This window comes from Danio rerio, chromosome 5, assembly GCF_049306965.1.
Source record: "Danio rerio strain Tuebingen ecotype United States chromosome 5, GRCz12tu, whole genome shotgun sequence".
In the NCBI taxonomy this organism is placed as follows: domain Eukaryota; kingdom Metazoa; phylum Chordata; class Actinopteri; order Cypriniformes; family Danionidae; genus Danio; species Danio rerio.
In genome coordinates, this window is record NC_133180.1 from 19,691,061 (window position 1) to 19,710,129 (window position 19,069).

Here is a 19,069-nt window from a genome sequence, read left to right on the forward strand (position 1 = left end):
AATACAATTAAATAGAAGCAAAATATTGCTAGTAAATTAAATAGTTGCAATTTCAATGATACTTTTCAATTCTTTTGCTTCTTTTGATTTTCCCTCTTTTTTTAAACTTGTATTTAATATTTTTCTATAACATATAAATTTGGCTGTACTAGTTTTTGGACCGTTATCTTAAGTTATCTTGTCAGATAAACTAAAGATTTAGCTTCAGTACTGACTAATCTGTATATGCACAAATATAATATTGCATATCCTGTTAAAAATATGAATTTAAAAGAGAGAATTGTGAAGGGTGTGCTTTTATATGCTGAGCACTGTATGTATTAATCTGTTAAAGGTAACTGATAGCGTGTAAAGCTTCATTTCCCATTTTGTCTTAATTATTTAAAGCAGTCCTCAAGGTTATTATTACCGTATACAGAGATCATTGTCATTATCTCAGAAAACACATCAAACAGTTCAAGCCCATAACACAGTTAAATCCAACTCCACATAGACAACCAACAGATGGAGTTTGGGAAATAAAGACATCAGTGGGGAAAGACAAAGAAACATCACACCCAATTGAAGTACATTATTCAAAATATCCTCCAATAATTAAGGCTTTAATGACGAACCGTCCATGAGAATATTGGGATGCAAAAAGCTTTAAATAAGTGAACAGTATCAACATGGGCAAAAAAATGGCAAAATCTCTCCATCAAAAAAGTACTATTTTACATATGTCCATACCTGAACGTCAGTAAGCTTGCTTTTTTCAGTTGTGCAATACAAGTCAACACCTTTCATTTATATATATATATATATATATATATATATATATTATAAATATATACGTACAACACACTCAGCAGCGCTTTCAAACTATTTTACATGATTTCCCAAGATCTCTCAAGAAAAATTTCATTCAAGCTATGATCTTTTTTGTTTAGTAGTATTTAAAGGTTTCTATTTTGGATCAATTTTAAGGCGCAGCCCAAGTGAGAACTAATCGAACTCAGCCACAATCAAAAAACCTTTTGTGTGGAATCATACACACACACACACACACACACACAAAAACAGACACTGGATGACCTGATATAGAACATCACCCTTCAAAAAAGGGGGCGCCAATACTTTCTCCCAGTCTCCCGCTTACATTCCCGGGGCTTCAGATCCTGAGTTTGAATCAGAAAGAGTCTGTCATGTGAACTGCAATATTATAAGGACATCCTCAAGATCCAGGTACAGTCCAATCTTACATAACAGTGGACTAAAATGCTGAGACTCATGGGTGAAGCGGTACACAGTGCAGAGTGTATGTAGACATGAAGTTGTTAGCATCGCTTTAGACTTGATGAGAGGCCTGAAAAAATTAAATATACAGTTTGTTTGCTTTATTTTGGGCTTGGTTAATTGTTATGGGGCCTTATTATTGATAACATTTGCATTATATTGCGTAAAATCAAGCATCTCTCCAGTGACCGAGTGAGAGTTCAGCTCATTCACAGGCACAGAGGAATGGAAGAACAGTTCAGCTGCTGATTTCTCCATGCAGGAAGATAGAACTACTGAAAGATGGTGGATATGTAGGATATACGCCTGACCAATACGGTCAATAGGTCACTAGTTACTATAACACTGGAATCCCTGGACATTTGCTGTGGATCACATTTGCTTATGACGCTGCTTTTTTTGTTTGTTTGTTTTAAAGCAGTCTAGCAGTAGCCCTCACAAACACCTCTTATGAGATGAGAAAGAAAACGTCATCAGATCTGCATGTAAAGTGGGCGACGACTGTGAAATTGTGGGATAAACAGACAGAGTGAGAGAGAAAGAGAGCAGCTCTATTGGTTAAACCAGAAATAAATAAGTAAACTCAACACAAACACCGAAACGACCCCTCGAAAATAAAGCTGTGGTATAAAGACTTTGTTTCACCCGAACACTTTGTTTCACCCGAAAAATCTTGGTAAGGAATACAGGATAAAGCCAAATATTGGCGGTTGATTAGAAACGTAAAAGTGCACATGAATATAAAAGTGAACTCTCTCTCTCTCTCCCCCTCTCCTCAGATAGTGTCTTTAAAGGATTGTTGTGTGCATTACGAAGGCAGCATCTCCTCCTTGTCTTCTTTATTAGAGGACTCGCTGCTGTCATGAAGGCCCAGTTTCTGGAGCTCGTCCTCTGGGCTGGCCAGCGACGTCACTGTGACCGTGTGTTCCTCCATCTGCTTCTGAAGGCTGTCCATCTCCTGCCTACGACAAATGACCATCAGAGGAGTGAGAATTGAGGCCAGTGCCATCTGTTGTGTGGTCGTGGTAGCGTTGTGTGTTTGAAATGGTGCAAAGGCTCAAATATGTGGTCTTTTTTCATGACTAATAATTTTGTTATGTACTTTTTTGGAAAGGCAGGGAATTAAATCTTGTGGCAGAGTTGTTCAAGAGCATGTAAAGTCTAAAAACTCATTCATTTTCGGCTTTGTCCCTTTATTAATCAAGGTTCGCCACAGCGGAATGAACAAAGAAACTTATCCAGCAAATGTTTTACGCAGCAGATGGCCTTCCAGCTGCAACCCATCACTGGGAAACATCCATACACACTCAAACAAACATCCAAACACACTTTTTAACAAGTACTTGTTTCCTATGAGACACGTTAAATTACCCGTTTCTACCAAATGCACTAATTCATTTTCTTTTCTTTTATTTTAAATTTTTTTAACTTATATTCAGTGATAAATATAAGAAATGTTTCTGAAGTGCAAAATAATAAATTAATTAAATATATATACACACAATTTATTTATTTTCTTAATTTTCTTAAATACAACTTATTTTTGCAGTTCAGAAACATTTCCTATATTTATCAGAGTAATAAAAAAAAAATTATATTAAAAAAATAATAATAATAGAAAAAATAAATACATAAAAAAAAATAATAATAAAAATATCATGTTGACCTAAAAAAAAAAAAAGAGCCTGCAACTAAGATTTCACCACACTTGTACTTCTTTAACAAGTAGTAAACTACTACTACTACTATTATTATTATTATTATTATTAATAATAATAATTTATTTATTTATATATTTTTTTACATAATGTAAAATCATTTTCCTTCGCTTGGTCCCTTTATTTTTCAGAGGTCACCACAACGGAATGAACCGCCAACTTATCCAGCATATGTTTTGCACAGCGGATGCCCTTCCAGCTTCAATCCAGTACTGGGAAACATCCATACACACTCATTCACACACATACACTACGGCCAATTTAGATCCAATTTATCTATAGCGCAAGTCTTTGGACTGTGAACTCCACACAGAAATGTCAACTGATCCAGCCAGGACTCGAAACAGTGACCTTCTTGCTGTGAGGCAACAGTGCTAACCACTGAGCCATTGTGTCGCCATATTATGTATGTTTTATTATTAATATTCAGCCTAATTATAAATTTAAAAATGTAGTTCTGATAGTTAAACAGTGTTATAGTGTACACTCTAACATCTAGCAGTAAGAAGTGTGCAGGTCTTACTTTAGCTGTTTCAGACAGTTGTGAAGGTTATTGAGAGGTTCTTTATTGACGGACGTCGAAGGCTTCAACAGTTCATCCAGAAGAGAAGCAGGAACAGGGCAGTCGGGGATTTTTACTGGCGTAACTGGGGTTGATTCCCCCTTCAGATCCATCCGCTGCTGTGGGGACAGAAAAAGGTAAAACAATATTTAACTACAAATTTACCAGTATATATTGCAAACATACTGCACTGTGTACATTTAAAACAGAAACAAAGCACTAGTCCTACCTTTCGAAGTCGGCTGTTTTTGAGGTCCTGTTTGAGCTGGTTGTTCTGCTGAAGAACGGTCTTCATGCTGTTCCTCAGCTCTCCCACTTTAGCCTGCAGCATGAATTTATCTTTGCGTGTGCCGTTGAGCTCCTCTTGCACCATCTCCAGCTCCACCTTTATCGTCTAGACATTGTATTGAACCAAAAAAAAAAAAGTCATAAATAAAGATCACTGTTCCATAAAAACATCCTCATTGGTATGAAAAAGGCCTTAAATTAAATCTGTGACTTTGTGTCTAAACTCCCCCTCCACACATAACTGCCTGTTCAGCTCCGCCCACCAATTTGCAATTTAATAGGTAAATAACAAAAGGGTAAATACAGGTATTCACAGAAACCATTAATGTGTAGTGCCTTCTTATCTTCGTTAGTGAAAAAACATAACCTAAAAATGCCAGCAGGGAACATTTATAAAGAGTAAAAGCTGTTAAATATACAAGCAAATTTAAACCAATTGTCACAGGTTTTCCTTAAAGCAGTGGTCACCAAACTTATTCCCGGAGGGCCGGTGTCCTGCAGATTTTAGCTCCAACCCTAATCAAACACACCTGAACAAGCTAGTTAAGGTCTTACTAGGTATACTTGATACATCCAGGCAGGTGTGTTGAGGCAAGATGGAGCTAAACACTGCAGGGACACCGGCCCTCCAGGACCAGGATTGGTGACCCCTGCCTTAAAGGGATAGTGCACCCAAAATGATTTTCTTTTCCTTTTATGAATACCAACAGATACTGATTTTCAACAATCTTCACAATATCTTCTTTGTGTTCAACAGAAATAGGAAACTTATAAAGGTTTGTAACCACTTGAAGATGAAAAAATAGTGAGAGTATATGCGGGAATCCTAAAGATAATTTCAATACATTTTTAAGACTTTTTAAAGACCATATCAGAACATTTTAAGACCTCATCACCACTTTAAACACTTTGGACTATGCTTGAACAAAGTTTAAGACCTCGTAAAAACGAGATTAAGACTTTTTAATACCTTTTAAGTGCCTCAATTTTCTCATAATTGATTTATTAACTTTTAATACTAAGACCCCGCATACACCTTGAGTGAGAAATGTTTCTTCGTGAACTACCCCTTTAATAACTAAAAATAAATAAATAAATTTAATATCCAAGCTGTTAGCCAATCACAGGGCTGGGAAAATACTTCTGAGTCTACAATCCACCACATTTATTCAAATGCTTTGCTTTTTTATAAAGGTCAGACGCCCATTGCTTATAAATTATGGAGTTCTTGATTTAAAAGTGATCATATTTAAACAGTTTTTTTTTATATAGTTTTCTTAGATACATGTATATGTTTTTCACACACGCACACACACACACACACACACACACGCACACACGCACACACGCACACACTTTTCTTTTTTTCCTCGTTATGAATTGGGGTTTGTGTGTCATTAAAGCATTTTTTTATTATTATTATTATTATTTTTCCTGTTACCAGACATACTGTACAAGGTTTTATCTTAAGATACCTTTTGTAATATCTGCAAAAATGTAAACAATAAATACAAAAAAATAAAAATTTAATTAGTTAGTTGTAGTAACATAAGTAAAGAAGAACAGTACAAAATAAATAAAGCCCCTTTAAAATAAAGTACTGAAGAAAACAGTGCACCTGTAGCATGTCCTGCTGGCTTTGCATCTCTCTCTGGTGACACTGCTCTACCATCTCTAACTGCTGTTTCTGAGCCTCCATCTCCCTCTGCTTCTGCTCCACCTCCCACTTCAGATCCTCCACCTGCAAGGAGATGCAACATTCAGTCATACTATATGCAAATGTATGGTGGTTACAGTCCAAAGTTCTGTGACCTCAGCTCAATACGGTCTATACTTTTAATCTTCAAGAAACATTTCAAAGATTTAATAATTGAAAGACTACTAAATCTGAATTTAGACTACTAAATGCTGTTTAATTTGCAATTTCATTGTCAAAGTGCACATCCCTTGCACCAACAGCCTCACCCTTCATCCCAAACAGAAAATTTGTATATCATTTCTCACTCTCCACTTGTACCAATTTTATTTGAGTTTCTTCAGTTTTCACAAGCAAGACAAATTTAGAAAAAGTTTGGAACCCTTTAGAGATTAACTAGGCATTTTAGTAGTATTGTAAAAATGTGTTTTAATATTATTCAGTACAATGAAAGTCGATGTTTACTTACTAAAATTCTTCAAAATATACATATTTTTTATGCTCTACAGGTTTGAAACCACTCGAGAATGAGTAAACAGTGAGTAAATTTTACTTTTTGGATAAACCTTTAGGAGACAATTTTGTTCCTCATCTACTCTTCCATATTAATGCTTCAAATATCCTTAAATATTCTGAAGATTTTAGGAGAAAATAACATATAAATGTGTTTTTCAGTGACAAGTTGTGTTTGAGTGTGCTCCCTAGGAATAAACTTCATAACTTATAACTGAATGCATGTAAACAGAATACAATGTTAAGGCATGATTGGCATATATTTTGCCACCAAGCCACACTGTACCTCTTGGTTAGTGACGGGCTGTTTATTGAGCTCATCATCAAGCTGTTTTTGAAGGATCTGAAGTTGAGTGTGAGCGTCAGCTAATTCCTCCCGGAAACGAGAAACCTCTTCTGAGTGCTTCTCATCTTGAGCTCTGTCAGAGAGAAAAATAAAAACATTTTACAAAACACCACAACACAATCTGAGAGACATTGATTGGAATAACAGTGTTATAAATCAACTAACGGAGTTATTATTATGTTTTAGTTATTTGTTGGCCAGTTGTGGTAAATATTAAAAGCTCTAAACCAGGGGTGCTCAACCCCGTTCCTGGAGATCTACCTTCCTGCAGATTTCAGCTCCAACCCTGATCAAACACACCAGAACTAATTAATTAGGACCAGAACAGTACTTGATAATTACAGGCAGGTGCATTTGATAAGGGTTGGAGTATTGAAGGGCTGAAATTTGCAGGAAGGTAAATCTCCAAGATAGGGCTGAGCACCCCTGCTCTAAACCATCTATTATATGTTATTGTTCCACAATAGAAATTATAACACTTACTATAAAATATTAAATTTGATGGATGACTCTTCTATTGTTCCATAGCAACATTAATATAGTAGAGTACGTTTTATGATAACAATAATTTGTTTAATGTTATCTAATATACATTCTTGTAAGTTCTTTTTGTCATTTTTCTTTTAAAAATATAATAGTTACTTTCCTTGGTAATTAGATACTTTTATAACAATTATAATTGAGTTACTATTTGTAAGTAATAAATAAGTGTAACTAATTACTTGTAGGTGTAATAACATATCCAACATATTTGTACAATTTGACATTTTTCTTTAAAAAAAGTAACACAAAAGTTACTTTCCCTGATAACTAGTTACTTTTATAAAAGGTGTAATTCAGTTACTAACTTAGTTACCGTTTGTGAGAAGTAACTAGTAACTCAATTAGTAACTGAATTACACCTTTATAAAAGTAACTAATTACCAGGCAAAGTAACTATTATGTTACTTTTTTAAAGTAAAATGTAAAAATGAAATAAAAAAAATCTTGTATTAGTAATTACACATACAAAAAGTAATTACTGGTAGTCTTACTTACCATTTGTGAGAAGTAACTAGTAACTATGACTACCGGTAATTACTTTTTGTATGTGTAATTACTAATACAAAATTTTATTTTTACATAAAAAAATATTTGTGAAACGTAACTAGTAACTATAATTACTTTATGTGCAATTACTAATTCAACATACATGTATGTGTTATGCGTTTTCTTTTTAAAAAAGTAATGCAGTAGTTACTTTCCCTGGTGATTAGTTTCTTTTTTAACAATGTAATTCAGTTACTATTTGTAAGAAGTAACTAGTAACTGTAATTACTTTTGTACATGTAACTACTAATAAAACATACATTTAGTTTTTTAGGTTATTACTTTTTTTAAAGTAATGTAACAGTTACTTTTCTTGGTAATTTGTTACTTTTATAGTGGTGTAATTTAGTTACTATTCGTGAAAAGTAACTAGCAACTGTAACTAATGCCTTTTTGTATGTGTAATTACAAACTTAAAAAACATTTAGTTTTTTAGGTTAATAAATAAAAAAGTAATGCAATAGTTACTTTCCCTGGTGATTAGTTACTTTTATAACAATGTAATTCAGTTAGTATTTGTGAGAAGTAACAGTAACTATGACGACCGGTAATTACTTTGTACGTGTAATTACTAATACAACATTTTGTAATTTTATTTTTACATAATAAAAAAAAGTAACACAATAGTTACTTTTAGCTGATAATTATTTACATTTTAACAATGCAATCGAGTTAATATTTGTAAAATGTAACTAGTAATTATAATTACTTTTTGTAAGTGTAATTACCAATTTAACATACATTTTGTATGCTTTTTTTATCATTCGTCTTTAAAAAAATAATGCAGTAATTACTTTTCCTGATTAGATACTTTTAACAATGTAATTCATTACTATTTGTTAGAAGTAACTAGTAATTGTAATTACTTTTGTACATGCAACTTATAATACAACATACATTTAATTTTTTAGGTTATTACATTTTTTTAAGTAATGCAATAGTTACTTTCCCGGGTAATTAGTTACTTTTATAATGATGTTATTCAAATATTATTTGTGAGAAGAAACTAGTAACTGTAACTAACTACTTTTTGTACGTGTAATTACTAATTCAACATACATTTTGCAAATGTTTTTTTTTTTTTTTTTCTTTAAAAAAGTAACATAATAGTTACCTTCCCTGGTAATTAGTTACTTTTGTAATGATAAAATTCAATTTCTATTTGTGAGAAGTAACTAATAACTGTAATTACTTTTGTACATGTAACTACTAATACAACATACATTTAGCTTTTTAGATTATTAAATAAAGTAATATAATAGTTACTTTACCTGGTGATTAGTTACTTTTATAACAATATAATTCTGCTACTATTTGTGAGAAGTAACTAGTAACTGTAACTAATTAACTTTTGTAGGTGCAATTACTAATTCTACGTACTTTTAGTCAATTTTGTTGACATTTTTTTCTTTTAAAGTAACACAATAATTACTTTCCCTGTTAATTATTTTAAAGCAATGTAATTCAGTTACTATTTGTGAAGTAACTAGTAACTGTAACTACCTTTGGTGTGTGTAAGGACTAATACAACATACATTTTGTAATTTTATTTTACTTTTTTTTTTTTAAGTATTGCAATAGTTAATGTCCATAATCTAGGTAATTAATTACTTTTATACAAAGGTATTTGAGCTAACATTTGTGAGAAGTAATTAGACTCTATAACTAATAACTTACTGTACGTGTAGTTACTAATTCAGCATTCATTTTGTACATTTTTTCTTTTTTAATTTTCTTTTGAAAAACACAACAGTTACTTTTCCTGATAATTAGTTACTTTTATAACAATGTAATTTAGTTACTATTTGTGAGAAGTAACTAGTAACTGTAACTAATTACTTTTTGTAGGTGTAATTACTAACTCAACAAACATTTTTAAACATTTTTTTTATAAAAAGTAAAACAATAGTTAATTGTTTTAATTACTTTTATAATGATATTATTCAATTACTAACTCAGATACTATTTGTGAGAAGTAACTAGTAACTACAACTAATTACTGTAAGCAATGTCCCCAAAACTGCTGATCTCCACATTATTTCACAACCATCATTACATCATTCTAGAATATCTGAGAGGTTTTAAAGACATATAGCAGAAGTTCTGTTTTGAGTTTCAGAAGCAGCTGTGATCCTGGAAAACAAGACTTACGCTAGTGTCGTAGCTTCTTTCTCTAAGGCTTTGACAAGCTCTTCTTTGGCCTGCAGATCTTTCTTGATCTCGCTGAGCTCCAGCACGGCTGCTCTGTAGTGCCTGCGGTTGTGGGCTGCCTCCAGCTTGGCCTCAGCCACCTGAACAAATCATGCAAACACACAGTTCTCACACAAATCCACGAACAATACAAATAAACCTATTTCTTCAGGAGTTCTCAAGGGCAACTGCGAATGTCATGCAGCTGTTAAATCATGCATCAACCTGCTCTGTCAGATCCTTGACTTTTATCTTCTCCTTCTCCAAAGCGGTCTGCAGCGTCTGCACCAACTGTCTCATCTGCTGGTCTTCCTCTTCTTTACGCTTCAACACTGCTTGTACCTGGAGTGAAAGATCATAGGGATGTTAAAACAAAAGCACAAGATAAATGCTTATTTTGACCACTTATTTATTAAGTTATGGCATGCCTGCAAGTTGAGCTGGACAAGATCTGCTTCTCTTTTTGCCAATGCAGCCTCTAGAATATTGGCATGTTCCCGCAATGCACTGTGGGATTTCCCAAGGCCGGAAAGTTTCCCTTTCTCATGCTCCAGTTCGAGGGCAAGCTTCTTATTAGCATCCTCCAATCGACGGATTCTCTTTTTAAAATTTCTTGATTCTTGAAGCTGTGTGGCAAAGAAGAAAGAATGGTTATACCCACAAATTGCAATGTATTGTACATTTGTTGAATTCAGAAATATAAATATGGGAGTACGCATATGGATTACAATCACAATAACTCCACAAATATACAGTATACGTACCGCTCTGCAACTGTACATCATAATTTTGCTTCTATTTATGATAACTGCACTCCAGAAAATGTCATCAATATTTATGTATTTTTAAAAAATATATATATTTTTACAAACATTAAAAGCACTACATTTTCACTTTCATTAAAAAAAAAGTTTGGTTCAGCAATTTTATGTTTTTGAAAGAAATGAATACTTTTATTCAGCAATGACACATTAAACTCACTAAAAGTGACTGTAAAATGGTGCAAATTTTAAACTTTCTGTTCATCAAGGAATCAGTGACAAAATGCACCACTTTCAAGCATTTTCAAGATTCTCGATAAGAAATGTTATTGAGAAACAAGTTACAATGAAACGAAAGGTGACATTAAAGATAACAAATGATGCTGAACATTCACCAGGAATACATTTAAAATTAAATACATTGTAACAATTGAAAATATTACAGTTTTATTGACCTTTTTCTTCACTTATGAGTGGGTGCAACCATTAGAATATTTTTGGCTCGAGACTTCCGGTCTCATTCACTTCCATTGATTTTTAGACAATGAAAACTGCTTTTTATGCTGCTATATGTTGCAAACTGATATTTTCATATTAGATTGTTTTTTTATGTATAGTCATAAACACACTTGTTTGTAAAGCAAGTAGTTAGTCAGACTGACATTTATTATTCCTAATCATTTCTCCCATAGGTGACTGAATCAAAAGTTCTGAGTATTGACCGATAGAGATCCGATCCTGATACTGTGCTGCTTTTGTTTTGTTTTTTTCTTAAAGCATAATACTGTTTCTGTAGTTCTGGTGACAAACTCAAATTTATGTCTTCTTTAGTAAAAATAACAGACCCATAGGCCTAATGTACACAATCTAACTAAAAACATGATGCTTGCTGTAAACTGGGCTACATTATTTGAGCATTCATCATGACATTGATCTGTTGTGGTTCAGCTTATGTTTCTTTTTTAATATTAGGATTTTTCTTTAAAATCTGTAATAGGCCACCACCATTAATCTGAAGTCTGATATTTTCCTACAGGTTTGAAGCAGACTAAACTAAACTGTATGAGACCAGTTTTACTAATTAAATATTCCCTTTTCTGTTAATGACAATCCATATTGCACTTGTCAGTTTCACTTTTATTTATTTAAAATCAACTACTTTGACCACAATCAGCCAGGCTTTACAATCTATTCGCAGCACTGAAAGTATTCCTCTCGGATGGATAAACTCAGTCGGAAGGAGGAGAGAACAGAAACAAATTGTGAGAATAGTTTTACAGAGCGGCGCACGTTACGTCTGTGCAGCCGGTGCAGGAATGAAGCACTTGATGCATCACCGAGACTCACTTTCAAAACTGAGCAGCACAAAGGGAAGAAATCAGTGCGTTAAGGATCTGTCAAATATATTATTGAGCCTTTTCTAATTGATAATTTCAGGAAGGCCTACTTTGTGTGTGAAGAGCAGGTAAAAACCCTCTCTACTCCAGTGGTGCTAATGTGATCTGCTGATAACAGCTACAGTGCAACATATAGAAAAAGCAATGAACTCCATGTTGCAGGTCAAAACGAACCCATTTATTGCAAAAATGAATCCATTTCTCCACTAATTATTGAAACTAACAGGAACAAGTCTTGGAGAAAAGATTGAGTTGCCATGAACACGACATGCAGTTTGAATTGTGATGATTGACAGACGCAGCGGCGGGAAGCACTGAAGTCAACATGACAATAACCACAATCTAACCACTTGAATATTCATCTGTGCTTCACATTAAACCAGTGGTGGGCAAACCTTTTAGACGCGAGGGCCACATCAAGTTTTGCAAACCAAGTGAAGGGCCACATGTCAAATTCTTCAAAATATAACTTTTATTTATAGTGGCAGTATACATGGAACATGTAATATCAGACAGAAACACGTCACATTAACACAAAACAGATTTTTTTTAAATAGTTATTATTGAGTCAAATTTACAAGTCAAAAGAATTTGCACTGCTATTTATATTTATCATCACTTATTTTTCATAAAACAATAAAATAATTCCTTATATAAAATAATAATAATAATAATAATAATAATAATAATAGTTCTTAAAGCGTCACGAAACACCAAAACACATTTTTTGAGCTTTTGACAGTCGTATACGTGTCCCACACTGCTAAAAAAAACTATTAGGACACCTATATTTCACTAAAAAGTGTAAATTGGTTGTTTTTGCGTTATTTCAAGCAAATTCGTACTTCCGGTTTGAAACGAATTTTTGAAGCTGCGTCACGGTCATGACATAATAGCGTTGTATTTCAGCGTGCAGACTGGGCGTCTGTGCCAGAGTGAGTCTTATTACGTCTTACAGCCTGCTGCATTAATGCATGAGTAAGGCTTGGTTCAAACCAATCAGCGTGCTCTATTGTGCAACTTTATTAATATTCATTACTGTCACAATGTTTAGACGACACTCACACCACGTTGTATTGGCAAAACAAGCGTGAAGTGTTGCTTTTATAGTTTGCTGCAGTTAAGTTTCGTTTTCATTTTCTCTCTGTGAGAGCTCAGACTCACGTGTGGATTAACAGTGTGCGCGACGCTCGACAACAATAACTCACGTGTCTAAGGAGGATTATTGTTTACCTGAGTGCTGTTCTCATCTGCAAACGCTGAGATCCGGATTCGCTTGTAGTATTCTCTTCATAAAGACGCGGCTCTAGTTGCTAGTGATTGTCCTGTCTCTACAGATTTGGTAAGTGAGTGACCAGTGCTCTTTGTTTATTCAGTTTGTTCGTATCGAACTAAGTTAACTATTGCACCGAGTGTAAACATTTTAGCACCACAACCAAACTTTAACCTCGTGTAGGGTTTTTACCGCATTTAGTGACCGGAATAACACACGCGGCTTTCTGACGCTACCTGCCGTGTGCATCTAAGTTTCCGGGAAATGCTGAGTTTTTTTCCTCTCATTCGCCGTGCGGTATGAAACATTGCATGAAAAATACACGCTTAGAGCAGCTCCTCGAATCAAATATCTCGTTTGTCGCAAGGGGCATAAATGAATTCCCTGAATGAAAGAGCCAAACTGCAGTTAAAGTCCACTATTTAATAATTTGGCAAATAATTTGACTACAGATGTCCATGTAGGTTAAACACCATCACTTTCTACTGTGTGTGTGTGTGTGTGTGTGTGTGTGTGTGTATTTTGACTCAAACTCGCGCGTGCCCAAATAGACACTCCCACACCATCCCACTTTTCTTCCTCCGACACTCCCCCCTAAACAGAGCTGGACACGCCCACTTTTCTGACTTTTTCCCAAAGTAGAGGTGTGAAAACACCCTGCTGAAACGAGGGGGTTTAATGGCCCTTAAAAGTTTACTATTCAGTCAAATTTACAATAATCTATTTTGCACTGCTTTTAAAATATACAGATCAATCATAATAAAACTTGATAAAACCACAAATCTTTGATAAAAGAACTTTTTAAAGTGGATGTATGCATGGAAAATATATTCAATGACAAAAATTAACACATTTAACCACCAATAATTATATAATTTGAGTCAAATTCACAACAATCTCAATGGAGCTTGTATTAATATGCTCATATCAATCATTATAAAACTATTAGATAAAACGGAAGAAGAAGAATCTTAGTCTTATTCCAAATCATGTTATTATGAGTGTGTGATTGTGAACAATGAGCCTGAAAATAAAGTTAGATGAATATCAACAGCAACACTCTCGCAAAATACCTATCTGATTCAGTCGTTGCCTAACAACATAAGAAAATCGCACCGCGCTTCTTTTTTTCCCCAACAAAAAGGCAGTGCGGTGCACCTCGCGTTTTTGGAACGTAAATGCGTGTTTGGTGCAATCGGCCCCTTAGGGCAATACTTTATTGGCATATTAGACCTACCACTTTCTTTCTGAAATTGGTGAAGAAGTATTTTGTTGTCCATTTTTCCTTAAACACACAACATTCAGAGTCCATTATTTTTGCCTGACTCATTTTCAGTCATTAAAGGTCGAGTGCATTATAATATCAGAGAGTGTGTTCTAATTCTGGTTGCATTAACTGTACTGCATGCAATACTGTAATCAAATGGCGTTCACTTGTATTGAATCATTAATTTATTAATTCTGAAACCAAACCGTTACTCAGTAGCAGCAATTCTCACGGGCCGGATGAAAGTGTTCAGCGGGCCGCATATGGCCTACGGCCTGTAGTTTGCCCACCTCTGCAATAAACTATAGAATGGCTTCAGAACATTTGGGATATAGTAGGCCTACATGACAACTTTCTAGTGGCTTATAATAGGCTACCCTCATGGCTTTTGTTGTCTTATAAATCATACAGAATATAGTGCACGCACAAGGTCAGATTTGGATCAGTACCAGCTGGCTAAACTCAATCCAGTAAAATATACGGTATCGAACCAATATCCAATCCAAGTATTGGGATCGGTGCATCCCTACTGTTAACTCTAAAAATGCAGCCTTGGTAAGCATAAATGAATTCTTTCAAAAACAATTTATAAAAATGCTATTAAGTGCAAACATTTGAAAAAATATTAACTATAATTTGTTGACCTCAGATGAAGCATGTTTAAAAATGTTACTCGCTAATAACCCCTACTGCTTGCTATTTTGAGGAAATGGTCTTTTATTTGCTTTCTCTCACCTCATCCTCCAGTTCCAGCACTTTCTCCTGGTACTCCTCCAGCTCAGTGCTGGTGAGGGTGATGACCTCCTGGAGCTCCTTCTCCAGCATGGCTTTACTCTGGCTCACTGCCTGAAGCTCTCCCTGCAGGCTCTTCACCTTGGCCTGAAGCAAAGACAACAAATACACAAATCAAACAGTTAACAGAAACTACGCTGCATGAAACCCCTGCAAGGATACAAATATTCAACAGTGTGAGCTGGAGAAAGTGGGTCTTAAAAGGACAGTTGACCCAAAAATGAAAATTTACTCAGTATTTACTCCCCTTCAAACCATTAGTTTTTTCTGTTAAACACAAAAGTAGTTATTTTAAAGAATGTTAGTCACTGGACTCCTATAGAAGATAAAACAAATATTATGGAAGTCAATGGTAACAGGTTTCCAACATTTCTCAAAATAACTTCTCTTGTGTTTAACAAAAGGAAGAAAGTCTAACAGATTTGGAACAAGTGAAGGGTGAGTAAAGGATGACAGAATGTTCAGTTCTGTGTGAACTATCCCTTTAAGGTTTTCAGGACACTTTTTATTTTGTCCACTATCAGTTTACCTGAAGTTCCTGGCTATTTCCCCCATCTGCAACCTGAGCTTTAAGTTTGTCAAGTTCAGCCTCTGCTGTCTCTTTGGCGGCGAGGGCTTCCTGTAGCCTGCGACTCAAAATGCCAACTGCATTCTCATAGGCCTTGTGCTTGGCCTTCATCTCTTTCTGCGCGCTGGTCAAATCTGTGCCCAAACGCTTCATCTTCACCTTCTGCTCTGAGATAGCCCTGGAAGAGGAAAGAGCAGGAAACATCATCTTAATAAGTTCATTTTTTTGGTCTACTTCATCATTAAACTCTAGAAATTTATTTAAGAAACTGTGGAAACAGAAAAAATGCATCCCAGTTCCTCATGCTTTAATGCTGACATGCAGGATCAGAAGTAAACACACTTGAGCACTCGTGTGTATGTGTGTCACTTCATGCATCCATAATGTCAAAGACATCAGCAGCGATCGCTATGGAAACCCTTATGGCAGGAGAGGCGGTGCGATTGTGACTCACGTTCTGGCTTCATTTTGCATTTGTTCAACCCTCTTCCTCAGATTTTCATTTTCTTCGGTCACTGCCGCCAGCTGGTTCTGGTCAAACTGAAGGGACTGGAGAAACAACAAGAGTGTCAAAATACGCTACATATACACAAATACTACAGTTCACAAAATTATGGGGTCAATGTATATACATACATAAGCATAACCAAACGTTGTGAACGTATGATGCAATAACGCTCTTAAATTAAAAGAATAGATGTCTATGGTGTTATTCATACAGGCCCATTTCATTATGGGGTAATACGACCTCTTATGTAAATCTGATATATAGCCATATATAAACATAAAACATAAAAGTTTTGCTATTATATTTAGCTATCATATATTTACATATTTAAATATAATTTCAATAGCTGAAATAGAATGTAAACGGACAATTTTGGTCTATGGTTTTATTGATAAGATAAATATAGCCATGAAACTTTTTTGTGTGTTGCTTTTTCCTGAAATCTGATATATGACAATATATGGTAACCACATAAAAGACATACAAGTTCAAGTTTGGATTTTACATATATAAAATAGATTTCACATATGCAACATATTTTAAAATATTACAAATATTGTACAACAATTGTCTGTTTATATTTTATTTTCAACCACTGAAATTACAAATATGTACATATATATTAGTTGAATATATTAGCAATACTTTTACATACACATGTTCATAAATAGCCATATATCCGATTTCTATATGGGGTCCTATTACCTCATAATGAAATGGGCCATCCAATTAGATTTAAGATTCAGAGTCTGTCCAGACTGGCTTTGTTGCACAATAGGGTGAAATTGGTGTCACTATAGCACTGAAAGTGGTGTTGAAAACCAGTGTGAAAACTTCAGTGTTCAATGAATTATACCATGAATTAGCCATGCTAATAAAAACACTCTCTGAATTTGTATTGTAATTGTAATTGAAAGTTTAATATTAACAGTAACCAGACATAGAAAATTCTGTAACATTATAAGAGTCAAATTTACTAACAGCTTGTATTTTTAAAACATGTGCATTTAAGAATGGCACTGAGTAAGGCATGAACAAAAGCGCTTTTGCACGTGACCTTACTGAATATGCATTTGTAGGAGTTTCCTGGTCATTCAGACTCAAATCTCAAAGGAGGAGATGATTTACTAACATTTGCGGTTTTCAAATTGTGTATTTGTCTATCGAAGACACAAACCACTTGTCAAAATGTACATCAAAATGTATATCTTTTATGTACATCTCACATAAATAAAGTCGAATATGACTAAGTAAATGCAAGGTGTACAAGTTGAGCTTACGGGTAAGCTTGTCTATTTTGATATTATGCCTAATTTTGGACCAATACATGAATAAATAGGCCAACATAAAATTAAAGTATACTTTTGATCAATTTGTACCATAGCTACTTTTATTAAATAATATATTTTGTATGAAGTATGCCAACTTTTACATCTTGAACAACAATAGCACCTGCAATATATAGAAAGAATATATCGTGTCTGGTCATCATAAAAATCTTGTGCACCCAAAAGATTATTAAAGCCACTGTGCTGCACTTATTGTGTTGGTCAATTTGTAAATGAGATAGAACCTCAGTGCTCACTAATATGTGAGTTTACTGTACTATCACTGTTAATTAATTAAATGCAGCCATTATTAATTTTAAAAAGAATGCAAAAATGCTGCATCTTTGCATCTGGAGTGAACTCATCCATTATGCGTTGTGTGTGTACCTGCAGTTGAGAGTCAAGTTGATCTCTTTCTGTCTGTACAGATTGTAAATGTGCTTCCAGACCGTTCATCTGCTGCTGGACTCTCTCCACCTCCTTCTGCAGGCGAGCTTGTTCCTGCACGGCACTTTTCTTTTCCCCCTCCGTTTTCAACAGCTCCTGTTTCAGGTCCTTCACTTCTGCCACCAGACGCTTTTTAGAAGCCTTCAGCTCAGAGATCAGCTGCTCTTTGGAGCTGGCATCCCTCCTGTAAGCTTCAACCATCACCTGCAGAAAGAGTAGAAGCGAGTGTAATCCATGCGGGTGAGTGGGCTTGACAAACCACCTGTAGGAGACACACTCTCACACTCTCCTCTCCATATGCAGGAGATACTTTCCTTCTGTTACAAGAACTCAATTACAACAATATTAACTTCTAAACCAACACTAGACTTGTCATGGAATCTATATACTTATGCTTTGTGGTGATTTTAAGTGCTCTTTTATCCTCATTTGTAAGTTGCTTTGGATGAAGCAATAAATAAATGCAAATGTAAGCTGATCAAGTTCAATTTAACTATTTTTTGGTCCATTTTGCAAAAAATAGATGTATATTTTTGTGTTTAGAAAAATATTTAAACCACATCAGACTAGGGATGGGAAGATTAACCGATATGTATCGATACGCGGTCATGCGCGTGCACGATGCGAGTGCATCGGTTGAGCAGCAGAGGATGAATGAAATTTTGGAAGCAAATCGAGATGCATCGGTTTTTGCGAGATGCATCGATTTTTCCGAGATACAGCTTATATTTTTAATATAGAATGTATTTTTTATTTATTAACAAGTGTTGTCAACCTGTTTTTGGCGCATAATTTAATCGACCTACATAAAGTAAGCCTTAGCAACGGATTTGCGGATGTGCACACACTACAACTCAGTGTATCAGGTGTGCGGATGAAGCTAGTGGAGCGCCCTCAGAAAGCGCGAGAAGCAAAACAAACATTTTATTCCCCACTGAGTTTTAAATCTAAAGTATGGCAAGCAACATTATGGATTTAAGGATGGACGACATGACAGGACAGATGCAATTTGCAAAATGTGCCGCGCATCTGTAAAATACGCGGGCAGTAC

At 34.7% G+C, this 19,069-nt stretch overlaps 1 protein-coding gene across 3 annotated transcripts in view; it reads right to left on the minus strand.

The window, feature by feature from the left end:
- Positions 1-924: 924 nt before the first annotated feature.
- golga3 (golgin A3) overlaps positions 925-19,069 on the minus strand; it is a 40,790-nt gene continuing 22,645 nt past the window's right edge. For 2 of the 3 annotated variants that reach the window (XM_005165082.6, XM_005165081.6), the window contains exons 13-24: positions 17,959-18,222; positions 16,190-16,284; positions 15,697-15,913; positions 15,111-15,254; positions 10,106-10,303; positions 9,903-10,019; positions 9,639-9,778; positions 6,339-6,471; positions 5,462-5,584; positions 3,785-3,949; positions 3,517-3,674; positions 1,364-2,237 (exon numbers count right to left, since the gene is read on the minus strand). In XM_005165082.6, coding sequence (XP_005165139.1) covers positions 2,084-2,237; positions 3,517-3,674; positions 3,785-3,949; positions 5,462-5,584; positions 6,339-6,471; positions 9,639-9,778; positions 9,903-10,019; positions 10,106-10,303; positions 15,111-15,254; positions 15,697-15,913; positions 16,190-16,284; positions 17,959-18,222 — 1,908 coding nt within the window. In that variant the 3' untranslated portion in view covers positions 1,364-2,083. Of the gene's footprint in view, positions 2,238-3,516; positions 3,675-3,784; positions 3,950-5,461; positions 5,585-6,338; positions 6,472-9,638; positions 9,779-9,902; positions 10,020-10,105; positions 10,307-15,110; positions 15,255-15,696; positions 15,914-16,189; positions 16,285-17,958; positions 18,223-19,069 lie in introns of all 3 variants that reach the window. The other variant, NM_001128545.1, reaches the window with a different exon arrangement.